This window comes from Haliaeetus leucocephalus, unplaced genomic scaffold (assembly GCF_000737465.1).
Source record: "Haliaeetus leucocephalus isolate CR32 unplaced genomic scaffold, Haliaeetus_leucocephalus-4.0 Scaffold173, whole genome shotgun sequence".
Taxonomy (NCBI): Eukaryota; Metazoa; Chordata; class Aves; order Accipitriformes; family Accipitridae; genus Haliaeetus; species Haliaeetus leucocephalus.
The window spans coordinates 6,203,785-6,221,643 of record NW_010972609.1 but is presented as its reverse complement, the minus strand read 5'-3'; the positions used below and the strand labels follow the sequence as shown (position 1 = coordinate 6,221,643).

Sequence of the window (17,859 nt, the reverse complement as noted above, 5' to 3'; positions counted from 1 at the left end):
ACAATCTTCATATCTGGCTACTTAAAAAGTACTTCTGAAGGCTCAGTAAATAGAAGGGGATATGGAGTAGCAGAGAGGTGAATTTCTCATAGATTTGCAAGATAAAAAGATCCAAGGCGTGTTCTGGGCTGTTACTACATTCAAATCTGGACATATTTTTACAAGTGTGTATTATATACTGCTTCTAAATGTACAAATCTGAGCATACAAAGAAAGATGATGCATGGCGAAAAGAGGAATCTTAAAAGAAAGTAACAGAAACTGCTCCAGGAAATCATATGCATCATCTCCCTTGGAAAAGAAACAACTACACAAGTGCTAATGGCTTTCTAGATGGATAAACTGGTCTGAAAAAGGACTCTTTTTCTAACTTTTAAAGCTTCACCTCAGAAATGTAAATACGTCATTTAGCAAATGTATACTTTTAAATTCATCTGAGTTAAAGTTCTAGTTTTGCTTTACTGACAGTAGTATGACTTTTTGAAACAATGAACAACAGGTGCAGAAAATAACTATCCATGCATGATGTTTGATTTTTCCCTGCTTGCAAGCAAAGAACCCCAAAATATTGGCTCTGACCAGCCTTCATTTTCTTTTACATGTAAAAAAAAGTTCAGGAATACACAAAGAAAAATAAGAAACACCAGCCTAATCTCTTCAGTAGGAGGTTTTTTGCTGGCTGAAGGTTGGCAGGGTGCTTGTTTCACTCGGCGCGGCTCTTTGCAGCCGGCAAGCTCTCGGGCTTCCACAAGACCTGTCACCGTGCAGGAGGAGCATCTCTGCACATGGTGCTGTATGGTAAGATGACATGTCTGTTGCCATGGCTACCACAGCGAGTGGGGAGAGGTGCCTGTCAGGGACCAATTTACTTCTCCAGACTGGCGCTGCCACCAAAGGGAAGGCAAACTCCCCCATAAATCTCAGCAGAGACTAAACACTGAGCACAAATAACCTAAATTTACACACAAGTGTTGTGTGCAGGTAATGTTTCTAAAACATATTGTTAGACATGAAAACATCCATTCCAACATTATCTTCCCAACAAAAATGATTTCTAAGATACTCAACTGGTAATACTACACAGTCTTGTATTATATTCTTTGAGGCTCTCCAGCATCTATACTAATTAACTGCTACTGTAGTAACATTTCTATTGCACAAAAATAATTACCTATCAATTAAGCATTAATATATACTATTTATTATTTCCATCAACTCCAGAAGACTCACATATTACTGAATATGGCAAAGAATAATAGATAGGGCACTGCTCAGATTAAAAAAGGGCTTTCAGCCTATGTTGTTATGCTTAAAATATTTTTGATTACCCACAGTATGATTTATGAAGAGTACAGAGATCTTTAGAAGTCTGGTAAGGTTTTTTGATTTGTAAGTTGAAATAGCAATCTTACTTCTTTACTTGTGTTTTAATGCTCGCTACATAAAGATGCACACCATTTAATTCATTAAAAAAGTCACTCTACTCCAGTTAAAACAAGATGTAAAAAATCTGAAAGTTTAAGATTAAATGTTCAGTCTCAAGAGTTTTGAACACATAATTGCTAAAGCAATAGCTTGAAAAAAATACTGCAGGCGAAAATATGTTTTGTTTAATTACATTATATTTGGTAATCCGTTTATTAGCTAACTGCACAGAATATGCATTTTACTGATGTTGGCTTACAGTTCTTTCTCACATGGTCTGCATATCTGTAACAGGCAAAAACTCCAAATGCACATTAAAATATGAACCACACTCTCTATTTACTTCACTTGTTTACTTTAGCAATGCGTAGAAACAGCTTGTTCCTTGTTACTTTGTCCAAGGCCTCCTTGTGCCACCCTTGAAAATTCAGAAAACAACATTATTTAGAGGATTATAGAAGAGTATGAGGGTCTTCAGTACCTGGGGATCAGAGCCATCAAACCCTTCCTGGTAAATGATCCTCTGAATGGACTGAAGCAGCCTTGAGTATGCACTGTTCATATTACTGTTGGTAAGAAGAAATAGTTTAGTAACATATTTTAATACTCTCCTATATGTCTCTAACAGCTGTATTAAAAATAAGCAGATGCAGCTTTCAGTCCGCAAGTGTCATATAGAAAAAAGTGTCATAAAAGAAAAAGCTCAAACTTCTCTGAATAAAGTTGACATTATAAGCAGTTGTGATTGCTTCATCTTAACCAGTTCAGTGCTCAGACATTTAGTGAAATCTGAAATCTCTAGGGATTAAGATAACTTAATTATGTCAGGCTCACTTACATCTAGAAGATTAATGATTTAATGTATCAACTTAAAGCTGAAACCATTACAGCAAAGTACTAATCTTCTATATCTGACAAAGATCTACACAATTGTTATTCCAAGTATATCTAATCAATGCCCTGATTGTCCTGGTTTCAGCTGGGATAGAGTTAATTGTCTTCCTAGTAGCTGGTATAGTGCTATGTTTTTGAGCTAGGTATGAGAAGAATGTTGATAACACTGATGTTTTCAGTTGTTGCTAAGTAGTGTTTAGACTAAAGTCGAGGTTTTTTCAGCTTCTGATGCCCAGCGAGCAAGAAGGCTGGAGGAGCACAAGAAGTTGGCACAGGACACATCCAGGGCAGCTGACCCAAACTGGCCAACAGAGTGTTCCATACCATGGGATGTCACGTCTAGTATAGGAACTGGGGGGAGTGGAGGCGGGGTGAATTGCTGCTCGGGGACTAACGGGGCATCGATCGGCGGGTAGTGAGCAATTGCACTGTGCATCATTTGTATATTCCAATCCTTTCATTATTGCTGTTGTCATTTGATTAGTGTTATCATTATCATTATTAGCTCCTACTCTTCTGTTCTATTAAACCGTTCTTATCTCAACCCAGGAGTTTTACTTCTTTTCCCGATTTTCTCCCCCATCCCACTGGGGGGGGAGTGAGTGAGCAGCTGTGTGGTGCTTAGTTGCTGGCTGGGGTTAAACCACGACACTGATGAATAGAGTTGACCTTCTATTACTGGAAACTTTCATACATACAACTGCTACAACAATCAAAACCAACAAAAAATGAGAGAGACAACATTTTCACAATTAAAAAGTTCATGTAGTTAATTTGTTTTGGTTTTTTTTTAGTATTTTTTTTTCTGATACAGCACCAGAGCATAACATACATTCTGCTAATGCTACAGTTCCATTTTATATCCATATACTACAGGTGTTATTACTGCTTTATTTGCATGACAGCAGAATTGTGAGGTAGAATCTATTTTATGTATTATTTAGAAAGTACAAGATTAAAAAAAAAAGCAGCAAACTGGTGGCTAAAAATGTATTTAAGCATACTTAAAACCAAATGAAAGTTCAGCAAATCATGTCATCAAAGTCTTAGAAGGTCCAGTTCCTGCATGTCCAAAGCACTTCTTTAGATGTCCATCCCAGCCATGCTCTCCAGTCCACAGGCTAACACATACAAAGGACAGAAAGTCCTAATTTTTACTTTAAAAAAGCAAGCCAGTTGCTCACTTTTAAAAGACACATACTGTTTCCTTAAATCCCATAATGCATACTGGCTTGTGTGTCCAGACTTGATGTAGGTTCCTCACTGCAGCTGAGAGTTCAAGCTCTTCTATCTTTTCTAGCTTTGGCGTTTCCTTCTGGTCTCACTGATTACCATCAAGGGTTGTGGATTCAAACTTTTTTGTGTACTTCTTGGGAAATATGACATGTTATTTTGAAAATTTTGCCTCTAAAAATATTCTTACGTGCTCCAATCGTTTTATGTGTCTGGTAACAGCCCAGGTTGGAAGGGACCTCGAAAAATCACCTGGTCCAAACATTAATGAAACTATTTCTGTTACTTTAGTAAGAGCCAAAAATGTTATCCAAATGTATTTTAGTAATGAATACCTAAATAAACCCAAATAAACTTGCTTTCATACTTTTGCACAGGAGAGAAGACAACTTTTCTGAGAAGCACAAGAGTTGCAAACATCTGTCTTTTACACCATTGCTTTAACTCAGAATTCTGAGTTTCATTCAAGAAACCAGTATCAACCCAAACCCAACCCTCCAATGATATATTTTTTATAAACATCTGCAATCAAAAAAGTCATATAGTCATAATAATTTCAAGTTTTGAAATACTCAATGTCAGAAAACATTAAGATATGACCCTTCTCAGAGATAAATAAAAGGGAGAGTTTCCAAATTAAACTCTGCTTATTTGTTTTCAGATTTAGTACCCTAGAAGGCTACTGGTTAAACTGATGTATCTTAATAATTTAATACACTCTATGAAATTCACAGCTGAAAATAACTGGCAATATATAATCTCAGCGCGACATTTAACATGTAGTCTGCCTTGCTATACAAAAAAAAAGCATCTCAAACAGAAAAGAAAGAGTAAATTTTTGCTTATGAAGTCAATTACTTTCCTAGTGTTTAGTTGCAAAAGGAATGGCTGTTAAACGTTATACCTATACTGTCTTGTAGGTGTCAGTTTACAGGGAAGGTGGAGAGGAAGAGGGCTTTAGCCTCAATGCTAGCCAAAATGTCTTCTCCCCCCGTGTCTTCACATTATTGCCATATGTACACACAAACCTTGTTGCTTACACAGTGCTGCAATTTCTTCCCAGTTTTGCCAGAGCCAGCAAGAATCTGCAGCACTTTACAATAACCAGAAGCATTCGTGTATCCTTTTGGATATTCATTTATCCTTTTGGAAAAGTTAGAAACTGCTGCTCACCAACATTAGGAAGGAGTTTGCAACTATCTTATAGCCACAGCCAGGAACATAATATGTGTAATACGAAAAGATGACTGTGGTCTTCGTCACCACAAACCAGAATTTTCAAGTTTGTGTATCTATCACTTATTTTGCTTATGAGTATTACCACGCTATCTACAGGGATGCCAGAGAATATACTGCAATCACAATACTTGCCAATTCCTGATTCGTTACTAACTTGCTTTTAAAAGTTACTGGATAAAGGAATAAAATACCTAAAGCATTAGCAGAATTAAAAGGTTCCAAAATGAAAACAAACAAAAGAGATCTTCAGTTAGACAATCACAAAAAGATTTACAGCAAGGAAAGAATTAAAGAAAATAATGTATTGCGTACAGTTTTTTTTAAGATGTAAAAATAGGTGCTCTTCTACTTGTTGCTGAAATACTGACCGTTTACTTGAATTTGAACCATGCTATGTAAATAAAGACATGAAAAATATTGTGTAAACCCTATTTATAAAAACAAATTAGATTACCCTTCTGGCAACGTTTGTCATAATATTTAAGGAAGGAAATAAGATATTTCTAATTTTTTCATTTCTAGTCTTTTTTTGGATTTGTTACTAAAGACCATTTAATTCTGATAATGAGTTTAAACAATTCCTTCTTTACTCTTTTTTTTTTTGTTTAGCAATTTAGTAATGGATAAAGCAGGAGCTGGCTAGAAGGTATCCGGGTTACAATGGAGCCTCTGGCTTCTCTGTTGATAGTTTCTAAGCAGTTAACAAAGGTTAGGTTATCAAGGATATGACAAATAGCCTTATTATGTATAAAGACACCCCATTAGGCAAGACCGTTACACCTGTTTTATCTAAATTTATTGGTAAATCTAGACTCTAGATAAATTTATTCTTTTTCAAAAGCACATATATTCTTAAGGTAAAATTTATGAGCATTATGGAAAAACTACAGCTTAATTATTTTATTTCACTTGATTATCAAACTTTCTCTTTTGGTTATTGCAACTGAACAACAAGGACTGAAGTAGACAGGTAGAAAGTAAGCCTTTTCTGTGATGCACAGTTATCACAGAGGATATTTCCGCCTTCCTGTTAAGTACCAGCTTTAGCAATGCAACAAAAAGGACACCAGAATATCCTAGCAACAACAGCCACAAACAGTTGCTGTCAGCCGCATAACCCCGTTAACCTGGTCCTAGCATTAGGACCAGGACATAACTGCCTTTCCCTAACATAAAAAATAATGAGATAAAAAAGAGAAGGTTTATGCCTTCTTTTGGCACCAAACACCCAGTCCCATTTACTACTTCCTTTAGGAGAACAGACTTCCCAATCCCTTTTCAATTAATGTTTATCATGGGGCAATGAACTTCTACCCATCTTGGGTGATTATCCAAATGGGGACCCTGTAATCTAATTTAGCCATCAGGTACCAGAACTGCAGAAAGGAGAGCAAACACAGCACTCCTCATCTCCCTCCGTCAAAAAGCAGGTACACACACGTGTGCAAAAACACCGGAAAGAAAAGAAAGATTGATCCAAACTTTAAGGTGAACAAATGATGTATATAACCTCCAAATCTGATCTTTAATTGCAAAGTAAAAGGCCAGTCAATAACTTAGTTCTGGCTAATCAGTCAAAGAATCTCCTTTCTTTGCAAGTCTGTAAAGAAGCCAAGTGCTTGTGTGGATGGGAAGAGAGGGACATATGTATAGATACACACGATTTCTAAAAAGGGCCAAGAGTTTCTGGCCCAAATAAATTCTCACTGAAGAACAGTTTAAATAAAACAGGTTTCTTAATGTGATGCTAAAGAATTAGAAGTACCAAGATGATTCGGTCCTTTTTACAAATACATGGTTCTTATGCCACAAAACATTATGACAAAGGACCTTGCTTATTAAAAGATGCAGCACTGATTTTCCAAGGATTGTAAAATATATGTTCACTATACTCACTGTTTCTGTCAGGAGAGTATAACCTGTACAGGAAAATGTGGTACATTACTTTTCTTGTACATTTTCTGCCTTAACTGCATAATCTGTGCTTTGTCATTACATCCCTGAGCGGTCAAAGGCAAGGAGAGCAAAGGATTGTTCTTGTTCCCCATCCCTTCCCAAAGAAAAGAAGTGGGAGGAAGAGAACTGTTCCAAATTTCAAGGAGGAAAAATGAAACCTAAGGCCTCCAAAGCTAGTCACCCTCTAACTGAAAAAGAAAAGGAAAAGTAAGGCTGGTCAACAAGGTGAATTCTAGGTGCATCTAACAAGTTACAGATTAAGTACATTCTTTGAGGAACGTTAATTACATACAAAAGTAGCAGGTCTCTATCAGAGAAAAAACCCACCCAAAAAGGACAACACTTAGGGAATGCCTTACTCACATCAGTACATATGATAATTTAATCAAAAACTACAATAAAAATATACTGAGCTTCTAAAAATCTTTCTTTACAATTACTAGCTTGTCATTGCAGAACATATAGCTTATGATCTCAACGTAGAATGTGTATGTTGGGTTAGGTACACTTTCCATGATGACTACGTAACTTAAGGTGCTCTTCAATGGCTGTAGTTACAGGACTATAACAATTTATTTCAGCCTGAACTTAAGCCATGCTGTGCTCTGCAACATTACAAATATTTAGAATGGATCATGCTAGCTAAAATAATGTGGAAACACTTTGAGAAGAGGAAGAAGTTTTTTGGTTTTTTTTTTTTTCTCGCTAATTCCTAATTTTTTGCAACTTCTGATACTGTAACAACATACTGTTGGTACTATATCAACAACAATGCCGTTTACTTACTGAAAATTATATATTAGGCAAAACTATCAGTTTCCACTTCCTCCTCAACCTCTGTATTAGTGACAAAAGCAAAACGTTCTTAGAATCAACCCCCCCCACTGATTTTGGTCTGCACTCCTACACGATTGAAGCAAAAACTTCATTCAGAAATGTCTTTATTGATAAATATCTTGCAAAGTATACCCTTTAGAAAGTCATGAAATCTTTTGCAAAGATCCCATAATACATAGCCTATTAATGTAAATTATTTCAATAATGAACTATCCCCTTTCTTAAAAATGCCTCCTTGTTTTTTAAGGATTTGTCAGCTTTCAGTGTTAACACATTTTCTGTCAATCTTCTTTAGATAAAGGAAATTGAAAAAATAATATTTTTAGAGATTTTCTGGATTTCAAGTCATTTTTGTAACTTTTTTTTTAGTTCCTTCCAGTCTATCAGTACTCTTTTTGAGGTACTGCCAGCCTAATAGATGACAGAGCTTTCACAATGCTGTATAGGTAATTAGCATTATACAATGAGATGGTTTTTTGGCCATGCATCTAAGACCATAGCCTGAGAACCTTATGTTTAAGAAATTATATCCTCTAAGTGGAGACATGCTAACTAGCCATGTCCATGCTCCTAGTTCACTGTAACCCAGTGTAAAAGAGTTTAGCTCAAGCTCTCAGTGGGACCTTCAGGCAATTGAAGATGAGGTCTAATACAAATTGTTGACTTCTACTGGAAGGGTTAACTGTGACTATCATATTACTTTCTTTCAAATCATTGTCTAGAACAGAAATTTTTACTATTCTATGATATAGTGAAGTTAGCTTTAGAAGCCAGAAGCATTGTATTGATTTTCCAAACAGTAATGCCAACAAAATAATATCCTTTCCCTCCCCCTTTTATAAACTTTCTTTAATGAAATCATCCTGACAGGACTGTGAGCTTGTTTTTGTTCCTTGAGAAAGGAATGCTTCCTTCAGAATCTCATCACAATATTTGTAAAAAATACAGTACAAGCCTGTTGGGTTTCTATAAAAGCATAAACGTTTTGAGAGCAGTGAAATACTTGGTAACATTCATACTTAGTATTGGATTTAATACACTGTGACTAATGTGTATTAAAGAATCACAGAAGATAGGGATGAAAAGGACCTCAAGAGGTCAGGTAGTCTATCTTCTTGCCCCAAGGCAAGTTGAACTACATATAAACCATCTCTGACAGATATTTACCTAACTTGGCCCTAGAAATATTCAATGATGGAGATTCTACAATACTCCCAACCTATGTCTGCAAGGCAACTTCTTCTCGTGCTAATCATTAGAAAAATAGCTCCTTATTTCCAGCCTGTACTTCTACTGCTACAGTTTACTGTAGCTCATTACTGCTTGTCCTACCTTCAGCAGACAACAGTTACTACCCTCTGTATGTCAGTTTTTAATGTGCTTCAAGACTCTGCTTAGATTTGTCTAAGAACTTCCATTCTTCCGTCATGGGCCATATATCCCAGTTCTAGATGTATACGCATCTTCACAGCCTTCTCTAACTGACCCAGAGTTTTCCTGAAGGATGCTATCAAAAACCGGACAGCCTTGTTATGGCTGAGCAGAACAGAAGTACTTTGCACATCCTCCACGTTAAATTCCAGTTTATCACCTACATGCCTTAAGAATTATGCTTTTTGGCAGCATTAATCACAGAACACTGTGAATACATTTTATATTCTGGAGACCTGCTACACTATTTTATTTGTTCAATTAATTATTCCTACTACTATGATATTCGGCATGTCTTCATTGAATTCCATACAGCTCATTCCAGATCATCGACCTAAATCTTCTTGAATTCTAATTCTATTATCTAATCTGCATGCAATTATTCCACTTTTTTTCCAAATTTGACATTATGACTACAAGAAAGATACCCATTGCTCAGGATACATATCAAGCCAAATTAGTACCAGATTATCACCAGACCCAACACTGGGATAAAGGTACTTCACTCAGGTTCAACTGTGACTCAATGACAGCTTATTTAGAAGATAAGGATTTAACAATCAACATGACAAAAAGAAAACTGTCAAACCAGTCTATGTTCCTCCTTTGACATGATAACAGACTTTATCAATGGAGAATATCTCCCATTTTATTTTAGAACCTTTTGGCTCTATCCCAGTTAAATACCCACAAGCAAACAAAAGAAACACATACTGGGTGAAACTACCCTAGAAGCTTAAAAATAGATTATATTATTTTTTCTGGTACTTTTCGGAGCACTGGTGTTATCCCACAGATGTCCTCACCTTCTCCTCTCCTTAAAGACAGGTATTGCTTTGGCCACACTTGACTTTGTGGAATTTTGACAATTCTTTACATTTTACCAATGAACTTGATTAGGTCCCAGCTTGAAAACATTTATGTATTTTCTAACCCAGTCTTTCCTTATGTAAATTGGGTAGTCCAATTTGCTGATATTAACTGTGCTAGGTGCACATCAATTTGGGGATCAGTGTAATGGGAGAAACAGCTTTTCTCCACTTCCATGATTTTTTAAGAACTCCATTTATACAACACTGATGAACAGAAGTTGAAATTCTAATTCAGTTTATTTTTTAAATGTGTGTCAAAATTGAATGACTGTAGTTATGGGAAGCTTAAATCTTCCATTTCTCTACAGAGTAATAATCTTTATTTCAGAGGCTGTAATTCTGAAATATTCCTCCCACCTTGTCTTAACTTTACCTAGTGCAACCTTTTTAATACAGGGAATCCAAAAGCAGTGGTGTTTGTTGTCAGGAAAGACAATAATCAAAGTCAGAAGACAAATGATCTACTGTAAATGAAGAAACAGATGTACACATCTTCACAGTTCCCACAGATTTCTGTCTGAGTTCACTATTCCCCATGTGTTCTTTATTCCTCCCTGTCCCTTATCACATTGCATTGTGGTCTAAGAAAACAATGTTTAGAGTGGTGGTTGTCTATTACCTTGGTACCTGCCTTTACTCCCAACACCACAATTCTTTCATTTGCTCAAGAGAGGCTTCCTGAAAGAGACCCATATTGTGGGTATAGGTAGAAGAAAAGGAGAATAAGCCTTCCAAAATCCATCTTTATTTGATTAAGTTCCTCACCTCATCACTCTGTGCGCTAGCAATTTGCCAAGCAAATTAACTAAATACAATATTTCCATTAGATTAAAATTAAAAATAAGAATAGAATTCATATAGTAAGAATGATGAACTTTTATCAGGATAGCACACAAGGAAAATATCAGAGTTAAGCACTGCTTATAAAATCAAATGCATAAAAGTTAAAGTCCGTTTCCAATACTATACATATGAGTTAATTTGATTTTAATGTAAAATGTACAAATACTTGACAGCCATATAGTTAGTGGAATTAAGCCCAGTCATGAGACATTCCAGTTAGCTAGAGAAAAGACAGAAAGGGAGTTAAACTGCTCAATAACAATATAAGCACTTGCAACCTATCTGTCAGATACTCTTGTGTCTATCCTCTATGACTCTGCTACTAAAAAAAAAATAATTATACATAATATATATATAAAGTTGGTTCAAATATTTACTACAGAAAGAATAGAATGTAAGTTCTCTGCTTTCTCCTGAAGGTGTTTTCAAACCAGTGCCATTTGATCATGTCACACAGAAACAAATCATAGAGACTTGGCTTTTGCTCTTCTACAGCTCTAAGAAAGGTGTTTCATACTGCACATCTTTCATAAATCTCAGTTTTTATATCTGACTGTACTGTAATGAAAATCAATCACAATAAAGCATACCATACTATTACTGCTTCCAGGAGCTGGCCCTATACAGTGGGATCTATAAAACTAGGTATTATATAAATTAAGCGACTGGGCTGAACAAAGAGATTGCTAGCCCATATTTGATGTTTGACTTGACTTGAAATGTCTCCAAGAAAGATACAATGGATGTGTGTGCTACAGGCTAATATGAGTCTTTGCTACTGTCACTCATTTTCTCTTGGTCTTCCTTAATTCATTACTGATAGACATAAACAATAATAAGTTATTCATTCAGAGAAGAGTTTATGATCTTCTCTGGAATTAGGGGTGTTGTGTAAGACATAATTAGTGATTGTAATTCTATTCACAGTATTTTGTATTTTCCTTAGGTGAAGCTGTAGGATGTAAGAAGTGAAAGTCACATAATAAACTAATCTGATATAGCATTCTAAGCTATGTAGGTCAAGAATGGCCTGTCTTCTTAGCCCTAAAAACTGTATGGATATCTTCCTAAGACTGATAGCCACCTGACACACACATCTCTGAAAGCTGATGGGGCATGGTGCTCAGGGAGTAGTTCACAGACAGATAGTTTTCCCCAGTCCCCACACTCAGCTGTCAGTAGGGCTGGACTGAACATGCAGCTGTGTCCTAGGCTGTCCTAGTAATGTCTGCCTTAATTGTCCCTGCCAACTTGCTTCCTCCCGCAGCTGAGGAGTCAGTATACTGAGCTGTCCCTGTGCCACCGCAGCTTTGCTGCCAGTCATGGCATGTAGCACTGACGTGAGAACCACAGCTGAACTGCTTGTGAGCCATGTGCGGCTACAAGATTTTTCACAGCAAGTGTAGATGCAAAAATATCCTTTACTACTAATATGCAGACAAAATTTGAACACACAACAGAAGCATGCGGTGTTACAACTTACCGTGTTTTCATTTTAGGCTGTGAAGACAATTCTTCAGGAAGGTAAAAACTGTGCCATTTTATGGACTGAAACAGTTCTGGAGACATTGTTTTAGAAACATCATAATAATGGCCAAACTTTGTAGATGTTGTTGGGCTAGCCTGTGAAAACAACAATACTGATTACAATAACATATTAAATTATTATCTGTCAAAAGAAAATAATTAACTAGCTATACACTTGAAAGAAATCTCGGGGGTTTTTCCCATTCAGCTGAAGTATAAGCTTCAAGTAGAACAACATTATAATATTTACTACTAAGTTTTGGTTCCCCTGTTGACATTCTATAATGTGAATTTTTCACACAGAATTCAACCCTTACCGTTCCAAGTTGCATCACCAAGTGCAGTCAGGTACTTAAGAGAATATATTTTTTTACGTTCTAGACATATGATCACAAATTACAAAAGGCCAGATATATGAAACGTGCAGACCATGATGTGTTCCGTCTATCTGATTTTTCAGTATCTGGGAATTATATGGTGCTACAGAAACATTTTCAGTTGACTTTGAAAATGTTTCACTTCATTTATTTATGGTCAGTAAGAAAAATACCATTGCAAATGTTTCACTTTATTTATGATCAGTAATAAAAAATACCATTGCATCTTCACATACCTGATTTTAATAGAAAATTGTAAAAAAGAGGAAATAGTTAAAAACTACTTTAAATTTCTTGAATTTTGAAAAAAATAGCAGGTTAAGTGTTACACAGACATTACACACAATGACCATCATTTACTATAATGAAGATACGTTTTTATCAGCTCTCAATTTTGGGTATATAAAACATCATAAACCTCCCAAATTTAATATACACCATAGCAGGAATTACACATTTTGAATATGTTTTGCTAGTAAATAAACAGAGGAAATGAATGCATATTTTTGTTCCACATAAATGGAATTCAGCATGCAACCTGCAACACTATTTGAATTACACATGTAATGTTAAAAATCCTCTAGACTGTTATAATATGCAGTATTCAAGTATGTAATAGCTGTCTGCTACAGGAATTGAACAGTTTTAGCTCTTCATGTAACAAACCATTTTCTTCATCTTTTCTGCCCTTCCCATTAAAAACCAAAGTGCTATCCTAGAAAGAACAGTCAAGCAGAGTAAACCTCAGAGGCAAGTTAGTTTCTTCCAGGGAAGGAAAACACTTGGCACAAATGTAAACCACTATGTAGTATTTTTTAAGGTACACACTGTAAAGGAGTAACAGATTACCAAAGCAATATTAAAATTGATCTTTAGGTTATGGCACAAACACCACTGTGCTCCTGATTAGATTATCTCTCATCGACTGTTCTAACTCTTTTGAGGAAAAAGGTCATTTAGAATGACCAAACAAGTTTCATAATACAAGTATCAATCAAAACCACGGTATTTCTAACTGGTAAGACGCCTTGACCAAGAAAGGTGCTCGATCCTAGACTTTTAACAGCAGCTTTGCAGGTGAAAAGAAAGATCACCTTTTAGTTTATTTTGAAGACAACCACGCTAAGCCTGGACTGCATCTGAAGTGTGCATTGTACAATGCAGGAATGTGCAAAAATACTTTTAAGTAATTTTTCTGTGTCCCAACTCCAAGACTTACCACTAAGCTGAACCCCCCATAAGACCCAAGAGCCACCTCACATATTAAATGATAAGGTATTAAAATAAAATGAAATATGTCAATGCTTGTGAAAGAGAACAGGTGAGACAGAAAAAGTAAGAGCTGAAAGTAAGACAGATGTTGAAGACATATTCACACTGCGGAAGAGAATGCCTTTTAAAGGTCGTTCTGAAGAGAAGTTTGGATTGGTAGGTGAAATGAAATGCTACTTACTTTGTACTTAAAAACATGGAATTACTTTTGAAAAATGACCAGAAATACCCCCAATAATTTCAAAAGTTTCTCAGTAGGTTCTGTAACAACTTAGAACATTCTGTAAAAGGATTTTTCTTTTAAGCAGGCCAATATATAAATTTTATATGCTGTCTGAAAGTTGAGCAGGGTTATGTGTGTATGCAGTGAAAATTCTTTGGAACGACTTCTGCTCCAACTTCAACATCTGCTATTCTTGCTACATACAGGAATGACGATAGGTATACTGAGTAATTACAATAATGACATCTCAATAATTTTTTGTGTGTTCAGCAACAAATTACTAAGTTCCCACTCCAATTATTACAGAAAGCTTGTGCTTTTCATAAACCTTGGTCTTGCTAATAAAATAAGAACTATAACAGTAAAAAAAAAGAATACAGACATGCCAGACATGGCCATGTATTTATAATTAGATTTCTGAACTCAATCATGCTATGTACTTCCACAATTTTCTTTCATGCTTCAGCTTACCAAAAATATATTAAACTGTTAAGATTAATTACAATAATTTGATTTAGGGTAAATATTTTGAAATTACTTGATTAATGGATGTGAGGCCTGGTCAGTTATCACAGAATATAAATAGTAACAATAATACAATATCTTTCCTACAAAACCAATAGAATAACCAAACTAAACCCAAACTTTTCATTAAAACAAATAATTAGTTTTTAATTTAAAAAACCCACAAAATTGCTCATGTATATCTAGTCATAAAAGGCACATCAGTTTTACACAAAAAAAGATAGAAAAACACATTCTCTAAGTCAGTGTTTCAATTTATTTATCAGCACATGATTTTTAAAGAAGGAAGTCCAACAAAACATAACAATCTATCAAAATCTAAATATTTTTAATGTAAAATGTAATGTTATTTAAAATGAAGATTCTGAAAGCAATTTAAACAGGGGCTGTTCTTTGGCCTATAATCTATTCTTTATCCGGATTACAGATCAGAATGTTTTTACTGCAATCTCTGCCAGAGCTCATCTTTTTATTGTGTACTTCCAAGCCCCCTTAATGTTTTAGAAAGGCCTTGACTAACTGAACTTTGATCTGATGTCTTCATTGAGAAAAGCTCCAGGTTGCCCATTTCAGATGCAAATCCTTACTGAGGCCCAATAGAGTTTAGTAAAGACAGCAAAAAAGAAGAAACAAGAAGTTTCCAGGATCCTCTTTGAGAATCCTGAGGCACATTGGTGTCCTTAATCCACCCTGCTGCATGGATTAAGGTAGGTGATAACCTCTCTTGATTCAAAAGAATAAGCACAGTGCCTACAAACTGGGTGGAGACTAGGATTTGGCTATAATAAAACACCATGCAATAAAAGCTTGGTCTATGTCAGAAGCCTATGAATAGGCCTCAATGTACTGCATTCCCAGGCTTAGCGGGGAAGCTTGCAAAAAGCCTACCTGAATCAAGTAAGCATGAATAATCTGCCTTAGCAGAATGACCATGGAGAGTGCGAAGCAGAGACTTTCCATTCCTCTTAAGTTTGATCTGATAAATTTATTAGTGGATTGGAGGCTCAAGCCTGTTCTTTCCTGGATTCCTGTTTTGCACAAGGAGAAATACACTAAATTGTCAGTGAGCAGAGTGTGCTTTTATGCTACCGTCTGCTGTTAATGTTTCTAATTGCAATACTAATGTGCTAGAAATCTCAGATTTAGGATGAATCAAGGCAGAAAATTGATTTCATGCTGTGACAGTTTATATATTGCCCCAAGAACATAAGCAGTTCATTCAAAAAAAAAAAAAAAAGAAAAAAAAAGGAAAAAAACACACTGTCTTGCATTGCAAAATAGGCTATCCACATACTCAAAAGTTTAAATGAAATTAACCTCTGATACAGATGAAAGTAACAAACTGGCAAAGGCACATCAAGCACAACATGACCTGTTACTGTGACAGATTTCTCATAAATCTTCTGTCTTTTTCCGATATACAAGGTATGTGCAATATGTAAATAGAAACTGTGATAGTTATGAAGAGTACTAATATAAATACCATGCATAAGAACAAAAATGAGTTATCTAGCTAGTATATAGGGGGTCTAATAAATGGGAAGGGAATATCTGAACTATTAATGAAAATCTCTTTTATTACTTAGAAATAAAAACTAAATTAAGCATCAAAGACAGCTTTTACTCAGCATTCTTACTTCATATGTAAAGCCAGATACTGGATGGAAAAGTTTTCTGCTAACATGTTTAGAGTTCTAGTTAAAAGCAAAGCTATTTTCTCTCTTTCATGCTTGAAACTATTTGACAGTAGTTTTTGAAAATGCACTAGTTTATTAGTTCAATCAGTTTGGAAAATATGCCTTGATATTTTATTCAGTGTTATTTTTTTTTCTGCCAAAAGTAAATTTAAAGAATAAATCACAGCCAAAGTCATTCATTAAATGATAGTATTAAGTGTATTAAACATCCAGGGTGCTGCAAAGCAACATCAGATTTTTCCTCAATGGAGTATATTCACCAATCAAATTAATTTAGCACACCACCAAAATTTTATGATAAGTGCATTATAAAATATTGAAAAATATAAATTTCAAAACTATCCTTCACTAATTAGAATATCCTGAGGAATTTTAGGGATGTATAGCTAGCTTAAGAATTAACTTTTATTTGCAAGTTTTAATTTTTTTATAAATTTAACATACACATAAAAATTATTGTACCTCAACTATTCAGAATGATCAGCATCCAATTCAGCAAGCAGCAATGACAACAAGGGAAACAACCCACAAAAGAATGACCATTTTATTCTATCTTGCATAATCAACTTTCAAATAATTGAGGACAAGTACATTATGTATTGTAGAGAAATATTATATTAGTGGAAGAATTGATTACTTCTATGAAGGTATAGAAGATGAGTGCACACCTAACTGGATTATTTATGTTTTTCTATTTTGTTAGGACATCAGAACACTATTTGTTAAACAACATGCAATTCTTTCCATATCAATGTACGAGGAATTCTGCTGGATTTTAAAACAGACAAATTATTTTGGGGATGGTTCAGAGTGGCACAGCAAGCTCCACAATAATAAAATTGATGAGATTATATGATTACCCTGGAGGCTGTTTGATTTGGCATGTCACCATATATAAGTCTTTTCTGACACAACTATATAGCCATGTCTGTGCAATTTCACAGAAAACCAGACATGCCAAGCCTTGTAAGATCATTTTGTCACATTCCAATTATGTTTTTTACGAATACGACTGGACTTACTAGGCAGTTACGACTACATCTAAACCAGAATTTATTAATGTAGGCTAAAATGTATAGAGAAAACAAGGTCTTTGTTCTGGATATTAAAAAATGCTGCAATTTTATTAAAGGTTGATTGTGCCACTGGTCTAAATAAGAAAGTCACCAGCCATGGGAGATACATTATTCACAAAACACTAACAACTGTAAACTCTGAAAGACTGACCACTGGGCTTGTTTCTTATATTCTCCCTGCACAGTGATTAGTTTCTAGTGACAGTGAAGCTGATATAATCTCAAGTGCTTACTTTAGTTGTTATGCACATGGATAAGCAGGTCAACAGCTTGCTTCGACACAGTACTTTCACTACAGAGGTCTAGTAAGTACTGTTGATTAAGCCTACTTAAGTAATTTGTAAGTGACCAAATTATTCAAACTTTCATAAAAAGCTGTCTCAATTTAATAATGCTAATTGAAAAATCCCATGGAACTTTAATGTTTTTTAC

General features: G+C 35.2%; 1 protein-coding gene across 1 annotated transcript in view; it reads right to left on the bottom strand.

Moving 5' to 3' along the window:
* The window catches only part of ELP4 (elongator acetyltransferase complex subunit 4), a 155,996-nt gene that overhangs the window by 104,890 nt on the left and 33,247 nt on the right, over window positions 1-17,859 (bottom strand). Inside the window, exons 5-6 of the mRNA XM_010563905.1 lie at window positions 12,214-12,353; window positions 1,907-1,991 (exon numbers count right to left, since the gene is read on the bottom strand). Of these exons, the coding sequence (XP_010562207.1) occupies window positions 1,907-1,991; window positions 12,214-12,353 (225 nt within the window). The remainder of the gene's footprint in view (window positions 1-1,906; window positions 1,992-12,213; window positions 12,354-17,859) is intronic.